Source organism: Coenobita brevimanus, chromosome 25, assembly GCF_032717465.1.
Source record: "Coenobita brevimanus isolate Jiangsu-jjx chromosome 25, ASM3271746v2, whole genome shotgun sequence".
Classification (NCBI taxonomy): Eukaryota; Metazoa; Arthropoda; class Malacostraca; order Decapoda; family Coenobitidae; genus Coenobita; species Coenobita brevimanus.
Window position 1 is genome coordinate 23439013 of NC_136978.1, and position 22522 is coordinate 23461534.

Below are 22522 nucleotides of genomic sequence, written 5' to 3' on the forward strand. Positions count from 1 at the left end.
TGGGCGAGGCATGGCACTGGGAGGGTACTGAGCGTGCAGCCCTCCGCCTATCGGCTCATAGTCATAAGCTCATAGGTCCCTACCTGAGGGTTACCTACTTTATAAAGACTTGAAAAATCCCAGCTGTGTCCAATACTCGGGACACTGGGCTCTAGTGGTATATATATATATATATATATATATATATATATATATATATATATATATATATATATATATATATACAGTATATATATACTGTATATATATATATATATATATATACTGTATATATATATATATATATATATATATATATATATATACAGTATATATATATATATATATATATATATATATATATATATATATATATATATATATATATATATATATATATACCACTAGAGCCCAGTGTCCCGAGTATTGGACACAGCTGGGATTTTTCAAGTCTTTATAAAGTAGGTAACCCTCGGGTAGGGACCTATGAGCTTCGCGACTATGAGCCTATAGGCGGAGGGCTGCACGCTCAGTACCCTCCCAGTGCCATGCCTCGCCCAGCACCCATGGGATCCAATGGGTTAAATATATATATATATATATATATATATATATATATATATATATATATATATATATGGAGCCTCTGTGTTAGTGGTAAAGTGTGCGTTTTCGTACACTGAAGAACGAGGGTTCGCGCCTCGCCAAGGTAATAAACTTTGGGAGCGTTATTCAGACCAAGTACAGTACTGCATTGGCAGACACAAGGGGTGCTGTGGTTGAACCAGTGTCGCTTACTATAAAGTATGCTTGCACCCAGTCGGCTTGCGCGAACTGATTACACTTGGTTCACAGACTAGAGACAAATCCAAAGCCACTCCAGCGCTACAAATACACTTACAAGCACTTCTCACCCTACATACAATCTCTACCAGGCAGCCTAAGTCACTTGATAGAGATACATTGGGTGTATCGTCCCCACTTCAGTAGGGATAGGCTGGTCCTGCAGTGGATGCTCAAACGGCTGATGATGATGATGATGATATATATATATATATATATATATATATATATATATATATATATATATATATATATATATATATATATATATATTGTTACATAGCCTATGATTTCATCATCCTTTGTGTAATTCTAACGTACAGTATGATGCATGTTTGATCACGAGCGTGTTCTACCTCACTCCCCCCTTCTACCCTTATCGTAAAGTCGTTCTTTCTGTTGTTCAGAGCAGGAGTGTCAACTCTTTTTCCCCTCTGGCTTCATTTCCGCGTCCTTCTTACAAGTTGTATCAAGCTCTGCCGGCCACTATATAATGAGCTCAGTCTCTACATTAATTGCCACTTAGATCTACTCCTCATTTTGTTCACATCTATGTCCTCCCCTGTACAGTTGTTATTGTGAGTGCTCAGGAAGTCTCCAGCCATCTAGCAGCTGTGTAATTTGAGTATAACTGTTATTGCATTTTTTCTTGTGCTGTGTAGCATGAGGTGTTAATTCCTGGGCCTGGTGGGGTTTTCGTGATTAATGTAAGGTTTTGTGTCAGCCAATTGTTGATAATAGTTTGTATCTGCAATAATTTATCTTGCATTAACTGAGCATTATCCAGTGTATTCTCATTTTATCAGGGCTGACTTAGATAAATTTACTCTTGCTAATTTCGTGTTAATAGAGGCTATTGCAGTTAACTATATATTTAACCTGTTTTTGCCATTACATTATCCTTATGAGTCCTAAATGTTTTGTTGTTCGTTTGAGCATTAAACTTTAACTTGTAATTTTACCTAACTCTTTTGTTTTGAACCTGGAACTTTACGGGACAGTAGTGATTTTTAGTATTCTCACTTAAAGTGTACATTATCTTTCTCTGTTCCGTAACATAAATTTGGCGACCTCTTATCAGGATATTCAGGATATTATCACAAGGATATTGCTTGATATTTTGTGACTGTGATTTATTCATGATGTCTACTACTACTATGCTTGATGAAGCCAAAGATTTTTTGTCAAATGTGCAAACAGTGTGTGATGTAGAAAACAGAACAAAGAATGAACTTAAGCTTGTTGCTCAACAATTGGGAATTGCAGTTCACTCTCATCATTCTAAAGATCAAATTGTTGGCATGATTAATAAAAGCTTGTTTAATGTAACTCCTCCAAATGAGCAAACGCAGATTGAAATAGCTAAGTTACAGCTAGCTCTGCAGGAGGCTCGTGTTAAGGAAGCTGAGTTTCAGGCTCGTGCTAAGCAGGCTGAGTCTCAGGCTAAGGAGGCTGAGTCTCAGGCTAAGGAGGCGGAGTCTCAGGCTCGTATTCAGGAGGCTGAGTTTCAGGCACAAGTTGAACTTGCTAGGATTCAGGCAGACCATGAGTATCGCATGAAACAAGGTGGAACTGGATCATCTAGCTCTGATGATTTTGCTGTGGCTAAAAATGTTAAACTTGTCCCTCCTTTTAATGAATCTGATTTAACAAAGTATTTTCAGTTGTTTGAGAGGGTAGCTACAGGTTTTAATTGGCCCAAAAAGTCTTGGCCAGTACTCCTTCAAACTGTTCTCACCGGTAAAGCTCAAGTAACTTATGCATCTTTGCCTCAGGATCAATGTGATAATTATGATGTAGTTAAGAGCTTGATTCTTAAGGCCTATGAGCTTGTTCCTGAAGCCTAGAGAGTAAAATTTAGGACAACTTATATGCAAGATAAGCAATCCCATGTTGAGTATGCAAAAATCAAAGAAGATCTGTTAGAGCAGTGGTTAAATTCTAAGAATGTGGATTCTGATTTTGACAAATTTAACCAGATGATTTTGCTGGAGGACTTCAAGAGGTGTATTTATAAAGATGTAAGCCTATATCTTGATGAGAAAAGAATAGATAATATGTCTGATGCTGCAGTTTTAGCTGGTGAATATGTTCTCACTCACAAGAGATTTTCTAGAGAAAAAAGGAAAGCTGAGAGTAAGTACGTTGCCTCTACTCAGAGTACACGTAACAGGAAAGAGAATAAAGATGATGTTTCTCAGGAAGTAAATACCAGCTTCACCTCGAGATTTCAGAAAAGTAAATGTACTTATTGTAGTAAGCTTGGTCATACTACGGAGAAATGTTTCAGGAGACAGCGTGATGTGAACAAAAAGGAGTCTTTAAATATTCAGTCAATTGGTCTAGTGTCCACTCTTGAGAGTTCCCAGAATTATTTAACTGAGTTAACTGAACCTGCTTTGAGGGGTAACTTAAATTCTCATGATGGAGCTCCTCTTTTGAGCAGTAACGTGGGTGACACTCTCAAGACTTCATGTGCTAATTTCCTGTCTGATGGTTTTGTCAGTCCTCTGGACAGTAATGACAGGAAATCAGTTAAAATATATGGTGATACAGGTGCTTGCCAATCCCTTATGCTGACCAGTGTTCTAGGCCCTAATGTTAATTCCTCTGATGAAACTGTAATCTTACAAGGTGTAGGGAATAATTACTTCTCTGTCCCTCTGTGCAGGGTGAATTTAGAGTCTGGTTTTGTTAATGGTTCCGTTATGGTTGGGTTGGTTGAGACACTCCCAATGTCAGGTGTAAATTCTTACTTGGAAATGATATTGGTGGAAGTCAAGTGTGTCCAGATCCTCAGTTGTCTAGTGAGCCAGTGGCTGCGGCCCAGGATTGTGATGTCCCTGATGTGTTCCCTGCATGTGCTGTCACTAGGGCTAAGTCTAAAGTTACTGGTGACTTAGAGGATAATGATGATGATGTTATCCTAGCTGACACTTTTCTTGCTAATTTGGACCACTCACCAGATGAGGCAGTACCCTGTAGTGTTGATAATTTGTCTCGTCAAGAGTTGGTTGAGTTGCAGGTTGCTGACCCTGAGTTGAAAGGTCTAGCTAACTCTGCTTGCAGTGAGGAAGAGTCAGCTGGTGCTTCTACTTGTTATTATATAAAGTCAGGAGTACTTATGAGAAAGTGGAGACCCCCAATAGCATCAGCCGACTGTGAATGGGAGGTTGTACATCAAGTTGTCATCCCTCGTGTTTGTAGGCAGGATATCATTAGAGTGGCTCATGATTCCAGTTTGGCAGGATACCTTGGAGTGAGGAAGACTGTGGCACGCATTTTGAAACACTTCTACTGGCCAGGTATCTTCAGAGATGTTTCCTGGTATTGTAAGTCTTGTCACACCTGCCAAGTTGTGGGGAAGTGTAATCAGACCGAAAAGGTTGCACCTCTAGTTCCCATTCCTCCTTTTGAGGCGCCATTCACCCGTGTGTTGGTGGATATTGTGGGCCCTCTTCCTAAGACTTCTTCAGGATTTTCTTATGTGTTGACCCTGCTTGATATGGCTTCTCGTTATCCTGAAGCCATTCCACTTAGAAATATCTCAGCAAAGAACGTGGTTAAGGAAATGCTAGGTTCTTCACCAAGTTTGGTCAGCCCAAGGAGGTACAGTCAGACCGGGGAAGTAATTTCATGTCAAATGTTTTCAAGCAGTCTCTGAAAGAGTTGGGCATCACCCAGATCACGTCTTCAGCTTACCATCCCCAGACCCAAGGAGCGTTGGAGAGATATCATCAAACACTCAAATTGATGCCCAAGAAATACTGTTTGGAACATCAGAAAGACTGGGATAAAGGTCTTCCATTTGTTGTATTTGCCGCAAGAGAATCTCCAAATGAATCACTGGGCTTCTCACCCTTTGAACTACTGTTTGACCATGAAGTAAGAGGACCCCTTAAGCTACTCAAGGAATGCTGGCTGTCGGAGGAAGATGACGTCAACCTGCTGGAGTATGTGATGAAGTTCAAAGAACGGCTGTTCACTGCTTTACAGCTGGCGAGAGAGAATTTAGGAGCTGCTCAGGAGAAGATGAAGACTTGGTATGATAAGAAGTCCAGGTTACGCCACTTTCAGCCAGATCAGGTTTTGATTCTGCTACCAGTGCATGGGCAACCTCTTCAAGCCAAGTTTAGTGGTCCTTATTTCGTGGAGAAGAAACTCAGTGATGTCAACTATGTCATCGCCACACCAGATCGTAGAAGAACAAGCAACTTTGTCACATCAACATGGTAAAGTTATATCACAGGCGGGACGAAAATAACCCAGTCTGCACTGTAGCTGTTCCACCCGAGTCAGCAAGTGAAGTTCTCCCATGCAGCATGAGCCTGAGTGATAGTTTGGGGAAGAATCCTGATATCATGAATGATCTCCAGACTAAGCTTTCTCATCTAGGTCCCGAGGAAAGGCAGGAGTTTTCGGCATTACTGCAGGAGTACCTGCAAGTGTTCCGTGCCACTCCAGGAAGAACCACTGTGTTGATGCATGATGTCTATGATGGAGACGCAAAGCCAATTAAACTGCCTCCTTACCGTGTGAACCCAGTGAAAGTTCCTCTCATCCAGAAGGAGCTTGGCTACCTGTTGGACCACAAGATGATTGAGCAGTGTCCGAGCGAGTGGAGTTCTCCTGTCACTCTAGTCCCTAAGCCAGGTGGGTCACAGCGGCTTTGCATCAACTACAGACGTGTTAATCAGATAACCAAAACAGACACTTACCCTCTCCCTCGCGTGGAAGATTGCATAGACAAGATCGGAAAGGCTAGGTACATAAGTAAGTTTGATTTGTTAAAGGGATACTGGCAAGTACCTATGACTGAACATGCTAGGGAGATCTCATGTTTTGTAACACTAGGAGAGACTTTTGCATGTTCTGTAATGCCATATATTATGAAGAATGCACCAGCCACATTTCAGAAGCTCATGAATGTTGTAACAGACGGTTTGGCAGGGTGTGTTGTTTATATTGATGATGTATTAATCTTCAGTGACAACTGGAAAGATCACCTATGCCATGTCAGTAAATTTTTTGAGCGTTTGCTTCAGGCTAATCTTGTAGCTAATTAATCAAAGTGTGAGTTTGGTCAAGTTAAAGTTCAGTACCTTGGGTACGTAATTGGTGATGGACATGTTGCACCACCAGGAGCTAAGGTTCAGGTTATAAGTGATCTTCCCAGACCTAAAAGTAGGAAGGAGCTACAAAGATTTTTGGGAATGGTAGGTTATTACAGGAGATTTGTTCTTAACTTTTCAATTCTTGTATCACCACTTACAGACCTACTGAAAAAGGGAATTAAATTTGTCTGGACCGAGAACTGTGAATCCTCTTTCAGCAAACTTAAAGCTATCCTATTAAGTCAGCCAGTGCTCGCTACTCCAAATTTTGCTAAGCCTTTTAAGATGGTTGTTGATGCAAGTGATGCAGGAGCTGGGGCTGTTTTGCTGCAAGAGGATGATCAGGGTATTGAAGATCCTATATTTTATTACAGTAAGAAGTTCACTCCACCTCAAAAGAACTACTCAACTATTGAGAAAGAACTTTTGGCCATGATTTTGGGTTTACAGCATTTTTCATTTTATTTGTGTTCTGGTTTTGACCCCATAGTCATTTATACCGATCATAACCCACTGAAATTCCTTAGTAAGTTTAAAGATAAAAATCAGAGATTGACAAGATGGAGTCTACTTCTTCAGGAGTATTCATTAGACATACAACATGTCAAGGGGAAAGAAAATGTTATTGCAGATTGCTTATCAAGACTTTAGAAAGATTGTTTTAGAATAATAAGAAATTTCCTTTGTAAATTTCTTTTTCTTTGTGGGGAGGTGTTACATAGCCTATGATTTCATCATCCTTTGTGTAATTCTAACGTACAGTATGCTGCATGTTTGATCACGAGCGTGTTCTACCTCACTCCCCCCTTCTACCCTTATAGTAAAGTAAGTCGTTCTTTCTGTTGTTCAGAGCAGGAGTGTCAACTCTTTGTCCCCTCTGGCTTCATTTGAGCGTCCTTCTTACAAGTTGTATCAAGCTCTGCCGGCCCCTATATAATGAGCTCAGTCTCTACATTAATTGCCACTTAGATCTAGTCCTCATTTTGTTCACATCTCTGTCCTCCCCTGTACAGTTGTTATTATTGTGAGTGCTCAGGAAGTCTCCAGCCATCTAGCAGCTGTGTAATTTGAGTATAACTGTTATTGCATTTTTTCTTGTGCTGTGTAGCATGAGGTGTTAATTCTTGGGCCTGGTGGGGTTTTCATGATTAATGTAAGGTTTTGTGTCAGCCAATTGTTGATAATAGTTTGTATCTGCAATAATTTATCTTGCATTAACTAAGCATTATCCAGGGTATTCTCATTTTATCAGGGCTGACTTAGATAAATTTACTCTTGCTAATTTCGTGTTAATAGAGGCTATTGCAGTTAACTATATATTTAACCTGTTTTTGCCATTACATTATCCTTATGAGTCCTGAATGTTTTGTTGTTAGTTTGAGCATTAAACTTTAACTTGTAATTTTACCTAATTCTTTTGTTTTGAACCTGGAACTTTACGAGACAGTAGTGATTTTTAGTATTCTCACTTAAAGTGTACATTATCTTTCTCTGTTCCGTAACAAAATATATATATGTATATGTAAAGGAATATTATTCACCAGATTTCAGGACGGACTATTGCTTACCCTATCTGTGGTCAAGGAAAGAGAGCAAAAATTATATACATCTATTCACAAGTCATTAAGGAGGCATTACACAGGACACAAGTAATCAGGCCCATCGGGTGGTTAGGCCTTTCACACAACACCCAACACTGGCTCGGGTCCTCTGAAGTTCCTCCTGGTACTGCCACCTAGACACCGTAGATACTGCATCACGGCTACACAATTCACACCCATGACGCCTCCCTAGCCCGGCCCTTGACGTGGGTAGGGTCCTGCCTCCTAGATTGGAAAACGATAAGAATTAGCACAGCCCACAAAACACTTAGGTATATCACAGATGACACGCAAGTCGTAAACACAAAGTATTGATGGATCACTATATAAAATCAAGTTAAGTATTTCAGAAAGTTTTCTGATATCTTAAATCAAAATATAGTTAAAGCACAAAGCACTGTGTAATCTTACCGTCCAGTATGGAGGTAGAGAAACTAGTGAGGAAGAAGGTCTCTAGGCCGAATGAGAATGGTTCTTGTCCAGGTCAACCACCGAAGTAATGAGATAGTTGATTCATGATCTCAGAATGAATCAGCATTAAATTCATAATCAAACAAAATCTCGAAAAGGGGAGTACTTCTGGAGCACTGATCGAACCCCATTTACGTGAATGAACCATAACCTGTTAAAACATCCCTAAGTAACTGTTTCGATCCCAAACTATCTGTATCAGACTACAGAATAAATTATACTGAAGACAAGGAATGTAAAATACACTCAGCAAGCCTAAGAAACTACTCTAACTTAAGTATACCTATCTTATCCCTCACACAGCTCCCCTAAGAAGTATCTAGCCAGAGGATAGATAGAACAAGGATTATTACCTATGGGCTCGACTCAGGAAATCAGCACCTATATTATCAGAGCCTGCAACATGAACTAACCTAAATCTGTAGGGCTGCAAGCTAAGGGCCCATCGCAATAGCCTATTATTGGATCCTTTAAACTTAGCTAAGTAGATCAATGGCTTGTGGTCAACCTCTAATATGAACTCCGCACCCGTTAAATAAAAACAGAACTTTTGTACCCCAAAGATTATAGTCAAACATTCTCTCTCTATGGTTGAATACCGCGTCTCTCTATCTAGAAGTTTTCTACTTGCGTAGGAAATTGGAAAAGGCACTCCATCAACATACTGCAGTAGGGCTCCTAAGCCCGAACCGGAGGAATCTGTTCGAAGTACAAAAGGAAGTGTAAGGTCAGGAAGCCTAAGAACCGGGTACTCTGTTAAAGCCTTCTTCAATTTAGCAAAACATTCTCTTGACTCATCTGACCAGGGTAATGGTTCATGTACTTCTTTGCGCAGAAGGTCAGATAGAGGGGCAGACATAGCAGCAGCTTTAGGGATAAATCTCCTGTAAAAAGAAATCATTCCCAAAAAGGATCGCAGAGTTTTCTTACTGGATGGGGGCTCTATCTCTAAAATGGCTTGAACTTTGTCCATCTGGGGTCTCAAATACTGTCCATCAACAACATAACCCAAGTATTGGATAGAAGGGAATCCAAACCTACACTTAGAAGGCTTAGCTGTCAAGTTATATTCTCTTAGTCTATCCACAACAGCAGTAAGGGCTTTCATGTGTTCTTCCCAAGTAGCAGAGAATACAAAAACATTGTCGAAGTAGAAAGAAACATTCTTCAGACCAGCCAGCATAATTCTCATGAGGCGTATATAAGTGGCACAAGCAGTTACTAACCCAAATGGCATTCTAGTAAATTCCATCAGTCCCTTGTGGGTTTGAAAAGCTGTTAAAGGTCGTGCTTTCTCAGACAATGGCACCTGATAATAAGCCTTAGATAGATCCAACTCAGAAAAATACTTAGCACCAGTAAACTTGTGCAAATCCTCTTCCATAGTACACATAGGTTCAGCATGAAATTGAGTAACGTCGTTAAGTACCCTATAATCAACTGTAAGGCGATAACTGTCATCAGGCTTTTTGATCAGTACAACAGGTGTAGAGTGAGGGGAGGATGAAGGCCGAATTATTCCTAACTCAAGGAGATTATCTACCTCTTTCTCAAAATGTGATCTTAGATGGATGGGCACTGGGTATGAGTTTGATTTCAGTCTGTCGGTTGATGAAAGGACAATGTCATGCTCTATAGCGGTGGTGCACCCAGGAATTTCAGAGAATACTTCACTGTACTTGCCAGTAAGGCACATTAGATCTTTTACTTTATCTTTAGATAGGCTAGGACAAACCATGGCATTATTACTTACATCACAAGGGGGATCAGGCCGTACGTTCTCAACTGGTACGGTGAGAATCTCTGGGTCCTCGTCACCATCATCCGCTGTCAACACACAGGCTTGCACAGTTAACAAAGGTCTGGAAGCATCATTAAGGGAGTCAGGTTCATCTATGACCTGAGCAAGACCAGCACAAGCTCTGCGGTGATATTTCTTTAGGAGGTTAAGATGATACAGCTTGCTCTTCCCATTCTCATCAATCACATAGGTAACCTTATTCTTACACTCTAGGACAGGGAAAGGGCCCTTCCATGACATAAGCAACTTATTGTGAGTATCTGGTAAGAGGACAAAGGCCTCATCACCTGGCTTCAGTTTACGAGCTTGAGACTTTAGATCAAAGTAGGACTTATACTGGGCACATGAGATCTCAGCATTTTGAGCAGCTATCTTTGAACACTCTTCCAGCTTATTCTGTAACTCTACGACATATTGGAAAGAAGTAAGAGTATACTCATTTACCTTACGGTCCTCCCATAGATCTCTTAAGACTGCTAATGGACCTCTCACCGTTCTCCCATACAACATCTCAAAAGCAGAAAACCCATTTCTATCGCTTGGAACCTCTCGTAAAGCAAACATAGTGGGGATCAAGTACCTGTGCCATTCAGTTGGTTTATCTGAGCAGAGCTTTCTCAAAGCAGCTTTAAGGATGGAATGTAGTCGCTCTATCCGGCCATTACTCTGTGGATGATAAGGTGTAGTAAATAAAGGTTTAACCCCTAAAAGCTTGTGGATCTCCTGCATTAATTGAGGGATAAACTGAGTTCCCTGATCTGAAAGAATTTCACGAGGTATACCTACTCTGGAAAAGATGGTAATCAAAGCTTCTGCTACGGATACAGTATCAATGTTCTTAAGGGGCAAGGCTTCAGGGAATCCTGTTGCAAAGTCGACTAATGTCAAGATATATCTGTGGCCTTCTGAGGATGGAGGGGATAGGGGACCAACTAGATCGATTGCCACTCTAGTGAAAGGTTCAGTGATAATTGGCATGGCTTGGAGTGGAGCTGGCTTAACTCTACCTTTCGGTGACAGGCGCTGGCATTTGTCACAGGATCTGCAATAGTTTCTGATATCAACAGATATTCCAGGCCAGAAGAATACTTCCTTTGTCTTCATCTCGGTTTTCCTATGAGAGAAATGACCTGAAAAAGGACTTTCGTGGGCAACTGAGAGGATAAGATCTCGGCAATCCCTAGGAACAACTAAAGACTTCTTACCAACATTCCCCTTAAACCTGGCAGCAGTGCATGTGCGATACATTAGTCCATCAATAACCTCGTATTTGAAGGTAGTTCCATTACGAGTTACTTCAGTCTCTCCTGACTGTACCTTGGCTCGAACAGACGAGAGTGTAGGGCAGGTCTCCTGTAATGAACTGAAATGTTGGGGAGTTATGTCAAGAGGAGGTATCTTTGGGAGAACTAAAGGGTGAACCCTTTTCTTACTTGAGGCACGAGTTTGAACGACACCAATGACATTACCGGGCTCTGCACTCTCTTCTTTACAGAATTTAAGAGCACCAGGCACATTCCCAATTAATACACTGCCAAATGTTATGGGGGCTCTCAGTACATCAGCCCAGCCTGTGAAGTAGGGGCACCTGATATAGCACCTAACTTGAGGGAAAGAATCTTTGCGTCCCAGATAATCCGATACCTCTACCATCTTACACCCTGACATCAATATCTGGAAGAACCTCTTCAGATACAAGTATACATGAACATCCACTGCCCCTAATAATAGTGGAAACCTAAGAGCCATTAACAGTTCCACCTGTGGTATAATCTGGGAGATGACTATCTTTGAAACAATATCCTATTCTCTGTTCATGAGCTGCTGGGGTTAGCTGTTTAAAAGCAAGAGGATTCTTAGGGCAACGGGGTTTGATGTGCCCCTTCTCACCGCATCCGTGACAAGTTACATTAGAATAATCTCTCTTGCGAGAGGCTGTGACAGACGGTAACTGGCCTGACTGTTTACTTGCATCAGATTGGTTAGATTGACTTGAACTAGAAGTACCAACTTTCTTACCTTTACTAGGATCAAATTTTGATTTAGGGTAAGCACTGTGAGCCGATGCCCAGTTATCAGCCAGGGTCACTGCCTCCTTCAGAAGAGTCACATTATGTTCCTTGATGAAGGTTCTCAAGTCTGGGGAAAGCGATGACAAAAACTGATCAAGGAGAATGAAGTCTCTTAAAGACTTATACTCTTTCTGTATGGAGCAAGAGGCCATCCACTGATCAAGAAGGCGGCTTAGTTGAATGGAAAACATATCATAGGTTTCCCCAAACTGTATCCTAGCAGTCTTAAACTCCTGGCGGTAACTATCTGGGGTTTTAGCAAAGCCTCTCAAAAGAGCATCTTTTAACAAGTTATAGTCGTTTGTAATCTCTGGAGACAAACTAGTATATATGTCTACACATTTTCCTGTCAGGAGGCTACCCAAGCGAACTGCATAAGTGTCAGTATTAATTCCCAGAAGACTAGCAATCCTTTCAAATCTAATGAGATATGAAGAGATATCTTCTCCATCCTTATTAAAGGGTAGTTTAGGTCTACCCTGTTCAGGGGGATCAGAAACTGTTCTTGAAGGTTGAGCGTTTTTGGCTAACTGTAGATCGCATTCTAATCTTAATCTCGAGCTCTCTCACTTCTCGTTCCTTCTGTCTTTCTCTCTCTCTCTCCCTTTCTCTCTCTTCTCTCTCCCTTTGTCTTTCCTCACGAGCTATGGCTTGTTGTTGGAGCACATATTGAGCCACTTCATTCCCTTTAAGCCCCAGAGATTCGGCTTGATTTTTAAGAGTGTCAATAGAATCATCCATGGTAAAAAAAAAAAAAAAAAATTAATAATGCAAAATAACTAGCTTCTCACTCCTACAAGTATGGGAGAACCTCACGTAGCTCCTACCGAGATATGAGGCTTAAGTCTATGGATTATAATGACTATGACATACAAGATCCTAACTGAATGATAGTTCTCTCTTCTCAGGACAGAAGACAACACGAAACTATCTGCAGGATGCGAGCAGTAGTCAGAAATTTGGTATACAATATACAAATATTGGTATACAGAAATTATACTTGGTGTATAAAAGGCTTACCTCCGGGCCCCAAGGATGGCAAGCTACCCATGGCGGGCAATAATCATGGGCAGGTTACACAACATACCTAGCTGAAGTGGTTGAATAATTGTGTAATAACTTCTATTCCCTCTACCACAGAAAGGAGTAAGCAGTCGTATCCTAGCAGCAGGGTCGCCACATGTAAAGGAATATTATTCACCAGATTTCAGGACGGACTATTGCTTACCCTATCTGAGGTCAAGGAAAGAGAGCAAAAATTATATACATCTATTCACAAGTCATTAAGGAGGCATTACACAGAAGGACACAAGTAATCAGGCCCATCAGGTGGTTAGGCCTTTCACACAACACCCAACACTGGCTCGGGTCCTCTGAAGTTCCTCCTGGTACTGCCACCTAGACACCGTAGATACTGCACCACGGCTACACAATTCACACCCATGACGCCTCCCTAGCCCGGCCCTTGACGTGGGTAGGGTCCTGCCTCCTAGATTGGAAAACGATAAGAATTAGCACAGCCCACAAAACACTTAGGTATATCACAGATGACACGCAAGTCGTAAACACAAAGTATTGATGGATCACTATATAAAATCAAGTTAAGTATTTCAGAAAGTTTTCCGATATCTTAAATCAAAATATAGTTAAAGCACAAAGCACTGTGTAATCTTACCGTCCAGTATGGAGGTAGAGAAACTAGTGAGGAAGAAGGTCTCCAGGCCGAATGAGAATGGTTCTTGTCCAGGTCAACCACCGAAGTAATGAGATAGTTGATTCATGATCTCAGAATGAATCAGCATTAAATTCATAATCAAACAAAATCTCGAAAACGGGAGTACTTCTGGAGCAATGATCGAACCCCATTTACGTGAATGAACCATAACCTGTTAAAACATCCCTAAGTAACTGTTTCGATCCCAAACTATCTGTATCAGACTACAGAATAAATTATAATGAAGACAAAGAATCTAAAATACACTCAGCAAGCCTAAGAAACTACTTTAACTTAAGTATACCTATCTTATCCCTCACAGTATATATATATATATATATATATATATATATATATATATATATATATATATATATATATATATATATATATATATATATATATATATAATATTGTTACATAGCCTATGATTTCATCATCCTTTGTATAATTCTAATGTACAGTATGCTGCATGTTTGATCACGATTCGCCACGTGGCTTCCATAGTTACCAGGCTTTCGTGTTCTACCTCACTCCCCCTTTCTACCCCTTATAGTAGAGTAAGTTGTTCTTTCTGTTGTTCAGAGCAGGAGTGTCAACTCTTCGTCCTCTGTGCCTTCATTTGCGCGTCCTTCTTGCAAGTTGAATCAAGCTCTGCCGGACCCTTATATAATGAGCTCAGTCTCTGCATTAGTTGCCACTTAGATCTACTCCTCATTTTGTTCACATCTCTGTCCTCCCCTGTATAGTGTATTATTATTTTTGTGAGTGCTCAGGAAGTCTCCAACCATCTAGCTGCTGTATAATTTGAGTATAAGTGTTGTTACCATTTTTCTTGTACTATATGGTATGGGGCGTTGATTCGTAGGCCTGGTGAGGTTTTTGTGATTCGTGTGAAGTTTTTATGTTAGTATCTGTAATAATATTATATCTCACTGTAACTGAGCATTATTCGGTTCTCTCATTTATCAGGGCTGACTTAGATAAAATTGTTCTTCCTAAATTCGTGTTAATAGAGGCTATTGCAGTTAACCATATATGTAACCTGTTTTGCCATGACATTATCCTTATGAGTCCTGAATGTTTAGTTGTTTGTTTGAGCATTAAACTTTAACTTGTAATTCTACCTAACTCTTTTGTTTTAAACCTGGAACTTTGCGGGACAGTAGTGATTTTAGTATTCTCACTTGAAGTGTTCATTATCTCTCTCTGTTCCGTAACATAAATTTGGCGACCTCTTATCAGGATATATATATATATATATTTTTTTATGTGACCGACTCTGGGCATAGGCTTCACAACCTGCATTCAAGGCCCAGTATTTCTCCTACGTACCGCACACCTCTATATGTCACCACTTCGGCGCTAACACCCACCGTCCATACTGAATACATGCTAGGGCTGTCTCATATAGGACTGGTGTATTGGTATTATCATAAGGATATTGCTTGATATTTTGTGACTGATTTATTCATGATGTCTACTATTACTACTCTTGATGAAGCCAAAGATTTTTTGTCAAATGTGCAAACAGTGTGTGATGTAGAAAACAGAACAAGGAATGAACTTAAGCTTGTTGCTCAACAACTGGGAATTGCTGTTCGCTCTCATCATTCTAAAGATCAAATTGTTGACATGATTAATAAAAGCTTGTTTAATGTAACTCCTCCAGATGAGCAAACGCAGATTGAAATAGCTAAGTTACAGCTAGCCCTGCAGAAGGCTTGTGCTAAGGAGGCTGAGTTTCAGGCTCATGCTAAGGAGGCTGAGTTTCAGGCTCATGCTAAGGAGGCTGAATTTCAGGCTCATGCTAAGGAGGCTGAGTTTCAGGCTCATGCTAAGGAGGCTGAGTTTCATGCTCGTGCTAAGGAGGCTGAGTTTCAGGCACGTGCTAAGGAGGCTGAGTCTCAGGCTCGTATTCAGCAGGATCAGGCACAGGCACAGGCTCAGGCACAAATTGAACTTGCTAGGATTCAGGCAGACCACGAGTATCGCATGAAACAAGGTGGAATTGGATCATCTAGCTCTGATGATTTTGATGTGGCTAAAATGTTAAACTTGTCCCTCCTTTTAAAGAATCTGATTTAACAAAGTATATTCAGTTGTTTGAGAGGGTAGCTACAGGTTTTAATTGGCCCAAAAAGTCTTGGCCAGTACTCCTTCAAACTGTTCTCACCGGTAAAGCTCAAGTAACTGATGCATCTTTGCCTCAGGATCAATCTGATAATTATGATGTAGTTAAGTGCTTGATTCTTAAGGCCTATGAGCTTGTTCCTGAAGCCTATAGAGTAAAATTTAGGACAACTTATAAGCAAGATAAGCAATCCCAAGTTGAGTATGCAAAAATCAAAGAAGATCTGTTGGAGCAGTGGTTAAATTCTAAGAATGTAAATTCTGATTTTGATAAATTTAAGCAGATGATTTTGCTGGAGGACTTCAAAAGGTGTATTAATAAAGATGTAAGCCTATATCTTGATGAGAAAAGAATAGATAATTTGTCTGATGCTGCAGTTTAAGCTGATGAATATGTTCTCACTCAAAAGAGATATTCTAAAAAAAAGGGAAAGCTGAGAGTAAGTACGTTGCCTCTACTTAGAGTACAGGTAACAGGAAAGAGAATAAAGAAGATGTTTCTCAGGAAGTAAATACCAGCTCCACCTCTAGATTTCAGAAAAGTAAATGTACTTATTGTAGTAAGCTTGGTCATACTACGGAGAAATGTTTCAGGAGACAGCGTGATGTGAACAAAAAGGAGTCTTTAAATATTCAGTCAATTGGTCTTGTGTCCACCCTTGAGAGTTCCCAGAATTCTTTAACCGAGTTAACTGAACCTGCTTTGAGGAGTAAATTAAATTCTCATGATGAAGCTCCTCTTCTGAGCAGTAACGTGGGTGACACTCTCAAGAGTTCATGTGCTAATTTCCTGTCTGATGGTTTTGTCAGTCCTCTGGACAGTAATGACAGGAAATCAGTTAAAATATATCGTGATACAGGTGCTTGCCAAACCCTTATGCTGACCAGTGTTCTAGGCTCTAATGTTAATTCCTCTGATGAAACTGTAATCTTACAAGGTGTAGGGAGTAATTACTTCTCTGTCCCTCTGTGCAGAATGAATTTAGAGTCTGGTTTTGTTAATGGTTCCGTTATAGTTGGGTTGGTTGAGACACTCCCAATGTCAGGTGTAACTTTCTTACTTGGAAATGATATTGGTGGAAGTCAAGTGTGTCCAGCTCCTCAGTTGTCTAGTGAACCAGTACTGCGACCCAGGATTGTGATGTCCCTGATGTGTTCTCTGTATGTGGTCACTAGGGCTAAGTCTAAAGTTACTGGTGACTTAGAGGATAATGATGATGATGTTATCCTAGCTGACACTTTTCTTGCTAATTTGGACCACTCACCAGACGAGGCAGTACACCGTAGTGTTGATAATTTCTCTCGTCAAGAGTTGGTTGAGTTGCAGGTTGCTGACCCTGAGTTGAAAAGTCTAGCTAACTCTGCTTGCAGTGAGGAAGAGTCAGCTAGTGCTTCTACTTGTTATTATATAAAGTCAGGAGTACTTATGAGGAAGTGGAGACCCCCAACAGCATCAGCCGACTGTGAATGGGAGGTTGTACATCAAGTTGTCATCCCTCGTGTTTGTAGGCAGGATATCATTAGAGTGGCTCATGATTCCAGTTTGGCGGGACACCTTGGAGTGAGGAAGACTGTGGCACGCATTTTGAAACACTTCTACTGGCCAGGTATCTTCAGGGATGTTTCCTGGTATTGTAAGTCTTGTCACGCCTGTCAAGTTGTGGGGAAGTGTAATCAGACCGAAAAGGTTGCACCTCTAGATCCCATTCCTCCTTTTGAGACGCCTTTCACCAGTGTGTTGGTGGAAATTGTGGGCCCTCTTCCTAAGACTTCTTCAGGATTTTCTTATGTGTTGACCCTGATTGATATGGCTACTCGTTATCCTGAAGCCATTCCACTTAGAAATATCTCAGCATAGAACGTGGTTAAGGAAATGCTAGGGTTCTTCACCAAGTTTAGTCTGCCCAAGGAGGTACAATCAGACCGGGGAAGTAATTTCATGTCAAATGTTTTCAAGCAGTCTCTGAAAGAGTTGGGCATCACCCAGATCACGTCTTCAGCTTACCATCCCCAGACCCAAGGAGCGTTGGAGAGATATCATCAAACACTCAAATCGATGCTCAGGAAATACTGTTTGGAACATCAGAAAGACTGGGATAAAGGTCTTCCATTCGTTGTATTTGCCGCAAGAGAATCACCAATTGAATCACTGGGCTTCTCACCCTTTGAACTACTGTTTTGCCATGAAGTAAGAGGACCCCTTTAAGCTTTTTTTTTTTTTTTTTTTTTTATGTGTCCGACTCTGGGCATAGGCTTCACAGCCTGCTATCAAGGCCCAGCAGTCCTCCTACATACCATACACCTCTACATGTCACCACTTCGGCGCTAACACCCACCGTCCATATTGAATACATGCTAGGACTGTCTCATACAGGACTTGTGTATTGGTATTAGCAGGGGTATTTTTACGACATGTCGGCGGGTCTTCTGGTAGATCTGTAAAACCCGATTTAATGAAATTCAAATCCTTAAACTGTTCCCTGCTCCAGCGGGGATTTGAACCTGGGTCCGTTAGAACGGCAGGCAACCTCTCTACCGATTGAGCTGGCTGTCGGAGGAAGATGATGTCAACCTGCTGGAGCATGTGATGAAATTCAAAGAACGGCTGTCCACTGCTTTACAGCTGGCGAGAGAGAAATTAGGAGCTGCTCAGGAGAAGATGAAGACTTGTTATGATAAGATGTCCAGGTTACGCCACTATCAGCCAGGAGATCAGGTTTTGATTCTGCTACCGGTGCATGGGCAACCTCTTCAAGCCAAGTTTAGTGGTCCTTATTTCGTGGAGAAGAAACTCAGTGATGTCAACTATGTCATCGCCACACCAGATCGTAGAAAGAACAAGCAACTTTGTTACATCAACATGCTAAAGTTATATCACAGGCAGGACGAAAATAACCCAGTCTGCACTGTAGCTGTTCCACCCAAGTCTGCAAGTGAAGCTCTCCCATGCAGTTTGAGCCTGGGTGATAGTTTGGGGAAGAATCCTGATATCATTAATGATCTCCAGACTAAGCTTTCTCATCTAGCTCCCGAGGAAAGGCAGGAGTTTTCGGCATTACTGCAGGAGTACCCGCAAGTGTTCCGTGCCACTCCAGGAAGAACCACTGTGTTGATGCATGATGTCGATGTTGGAGATGCAAAGCCAATTAAACTGCCTCCTTACCATGTGAACCCAGTGACAGTTCCTCTCATCCAGAAGGAGCTTGGCTACCAGTTGGACCACAAGATGATTGAGCCCTGTCAGAGTGAGTGGAGTTCTCCTGTCACTCGAGTCCCTAAGCCAGGTGGGTCACAGCGGCTTTGCATCAACTACAGACGTGTTAATCAGATAACCAAAACAGACACTTACCCTCTCCCTCGCGTGGAAGATTGCATAGACAAGATCGGAAAGGCTAGGTACATAGGTAAGTTTAATTTGTTAAAGAGATACTGGCAAGTACCTATGACTGAACGTGCTAGGGAGATATCATGTTTTGTAACACTAGGAAAGACTTTTGCATGTTCTGTAATGCCATATGATATGAAGAATGCACCAGCTACTTTTCAGAAGCTCATGAATGTTGTAACAGAGGGTTTGGCAGGGTGTGTTGTTTATATTGATGACGTATTAATCTTCAGTGACAACTGGAAAGATCACCTATGCCATGTCAGTAAATTTCTTAAGCGTTTGGTTCAGGCTATTCTTATAGCTAATTTATCAAAGTGTGAGTTTGGTCAAGCTAAAGTTCAGTGCCTTTGGTACGTAATTGGTGATGGACACGTTGCACCACCAGGAGCTAAGGTTCAGGTTATAAGAGATCTTCCCAGACCTAAAAGTAGGAAAGAGCTACAAAGATTTTTGGGGATGGTAGGCTATTACAGGAGATTTGTTCTCAACTTTTCAATTCTTGTATCACCACTTACAGACCTACTGAAAAAGGGAGTTAAATTTGTCTGAACCGATAACTGTGAATCCTGTTTCAGTAAACTTAAAGCTATCCTATTAAGTCAGCCAGTGCTCGCTACTCCAAATTTTGTTAAGCCTTTTAAGATGGCTGTTGACGCAAGTGATACAGGAGCTGGGGCTGTTTTGCTGCAAGAGGATGATCAGGGTATTGAACACCCTGTATCTTATTACAGTAAGAAGTTCACTCCACCTCAAAAGAACTACTCAACTATTGAGAAAGAGCTTTTGGCCTTGATTTTGTGTTTACAGCATTTTTCATTTTATTTGTGTTCTTTTTCACCCCATAGTCATTTATGCCGATCATAACCCAGTGAAATTCCTTAGTAAGTTTAAAGATAAAAATCAGAGATTGACAAGATGGAGTCTACTTCTTCAGGAGTATTCATTAGACATACAACATGTCAAGGGGAAAGAAAATGTTATTGCAGATTCCTTATCTAGACTTTAGACAGATTGTTTTAGAGTAATAAGAAATTTCCTTTGTAAATTTCTATTTTTTTCTGGGGAGGTGTTACATAGCCTATGATTTCATCATCCTTTGTATAATTCTAACGTACAGTATGCTGCATGTTTGATTACGATTCGCCACGTGGCTTCCATAGTGACCAGGCTTGCGTGTTCTACCTCACTCCCCCCTTCTCCCCCTTATAGTAGAGTAAGTCGTTCTTTATGTTGTTCAGAGCAGGAGTGTCAACTCTTCGTCCTCTGTGCCTTCATTTGCGTGTCCTTCTTGCAAGTTGTATCAAGCTCTGCCGGCCCCTTATATAATGAGCTCAGTGTCTGCATTAGTTGCCACTTAGATCTACTCCTCATTTTGTTGACATCTCTGTCCTCCCCTGTATAGTGTATTATTATTTTTATGAGTGCTCAGGAAGTCCCCAGCCATCTAGCTGCTGTATAATTTGAGTATAAGTGTTGTTACCATTTCTTTTGTACTGTATGGCCTCTGGCGTTGATTCGTGGGCCTGGTGAGGTTTTTTTGATTCGTTTAAAGTTTTTAATGTCAGCCATTATTAATAATATTTTGTATCTGTAATAATATTATATCTTACTTTAACTGAGCATTATTCGGTTCTCTCATTTATCAGGGCTGACTTAGATAAATTTGTTCTTGCTAAATTCGTGTTAATAGAGGCTATTGCAGTTAACCATATATGTAACCTGTTTGGCCATTACATTACCCTTATGAGTCCTGAATGTTTAGTTGTTAGTTTGAGCATTAAACTTTAACTTGTAATTTTACCTAAGTCTTTTGTTTTGAACCTGGAACTATGCGGGACAGTAGTGATTTTAGTATTCTCACTTGAAGTGTTCATTATCTCTCTCTGTTCCGCAACAATATATATATATATATATATATATATATATATATATATATATATATATATATATATATATATATATATATATATATATATATATATATATAACATGCAATGATCACACGGAAAATTAAAATAATACATAATTATGTTTGCACCCTGCCAAGGTAAGAAATTTTAGGAGTGTTCTCCCGGCCAAGTACTGCTTTGGCAGACTTAAGGGATGCTGTGGTTGAACCAGTGTCGCTTACTATAAGGTATACTTGCACCCAGTCGGCTTGTGCTGGCCGATTACACAGACGACACACACATCAAAAGCCACTCCAACACTACAATTACACTTTTCAGCACTTCTCACCCTACATACAATCTCTACCACACGGACTAAGCCACTTGGTAGAGATACATTGCCTGTATCGTCCCCACTTCGGTCAGGATATATATATATATATATATATATATATATATATATCATCATCATCAGCCTTTGAGGTCCATTGCAGGACCGGCCTATCACTACCGAAGCAGGGACGATACAGCCAATGTATCTCTACCCAGTGGCTTAGGCTGTCTGGTAGAGGCTGCATGTAGGGTGAGAAGTGCTTGTGAGTGTGATTATATATATATGTGCAATGGTTACAGAAGAAATGAAACAATATGTATTTTTATATATATATATATATATATATATATATATATATATATATATATATATATATATATATATATATATATATATATATATATATATATATATATATATATATATATATATATATATATTTATATATATTGCTAGACGCCTAATCGCGTTTGGGGTGGCCACAAACAAATCGCCTCCATGTTGCCCTGTCTTCCGCCATTTCACTGCCCTGCTCCCAACTCACACTCCCCCTCTCTCATATACCTCTCCACCCCATCCCTCCATCTCATCCTCGGCCTCCCCCTCCCTCTTCCCCCCTCCACCTCACTCACATACACTCTATTCGTCAGTCTTACATCCTCCATCCTCTCCACATGGCCAAACCACCTCAATGTGTTCCTCATAACTCTTCCTATCACATCCACATCCATACCACAACGCTCCTTTATATCCTCATTCGTCAGCCTTTCTCTCCCAGTGACTCCACAGGCTCCTCTTAAATAACTCATTTCCACTGCTCTCACTCTTGACTTGTGTCCTTCCAACAACGTCCAAGCTTCACTTCAATTCGCTAGAGTTGGTATCACAGTACTGTCATGTAGTAACTTTTTCACTTCCATGCTTACTTCCCTGTTTCTTATCACTGTTTTCAAAGAACCAGCAAACTTCACCCTCCAAACCTTCATCCTCACTCATCACACTACCCAAGTACTTAAATGTACTCACATTTTCCATTCCCTCACCATCCAACCTCGCTGCACATTCACTGACTTCACCTCTCTCAAAGACCATCACTTTACTCTTCCCAACATTCACCTTTAGATTCCGTTTCTTACACACTCTCCCAAACTCATCCACCAAGCCTTGCAGCTCCTCTTCGTCT

General features: G+C 40.7%; 1 protein-coding gene across 1 annotated transcript; it reads right to left on the reverse strand.

The window, feature by feature from the left end:
* Window positions 1-7589: 7589 nt before the first annotated feature.
* LOC145393792 (uncharacterized) lies at window positions 7590-12932 on the reverse strand. The gene is made up of 4 exons (XM_080267839.1): window positions 12902-12932; window positions 11829-12191; window positions 8674-11380; window positions 7590-7671 (listed from the first exon to the last, which is right to left on the reverse strand). The coding sequence occupies exons 1-4, from the start codon at window positions 12930-12932 to the stop codon at window positions 7590-7592; spliced, it is 3183 nt and encodes a 1060-aa protein (XP_080123965.1).
* Window positions 12933-22522: the final 9590 nt, after the last annotated feature.

Excerpts from the sequence above, each read along its gene's own strand:
- LOC145393792 (XM_080267839.1), bottom strand. The coding sequence starts at position 12,932 with ATGGGTAGCTTGCCATCCTTGGGGCCCGGAG. Across the intron at positions 12,192-12,901 it reads GCCATCCTTGGGGCCCGGAG|AGATTACAAACGACTATAAC; the intron begins GTAAGCCTTTTA and ends GTTTGTCTCCAG. Across the intron at positions 7,672-8,673 it reads GGCTTAGGAGCCCTACTGCA|GTGGCAGTACCAGGAGGAAC; the intron begins GTATGTTGATGG and ends TACGGTGTCTAG.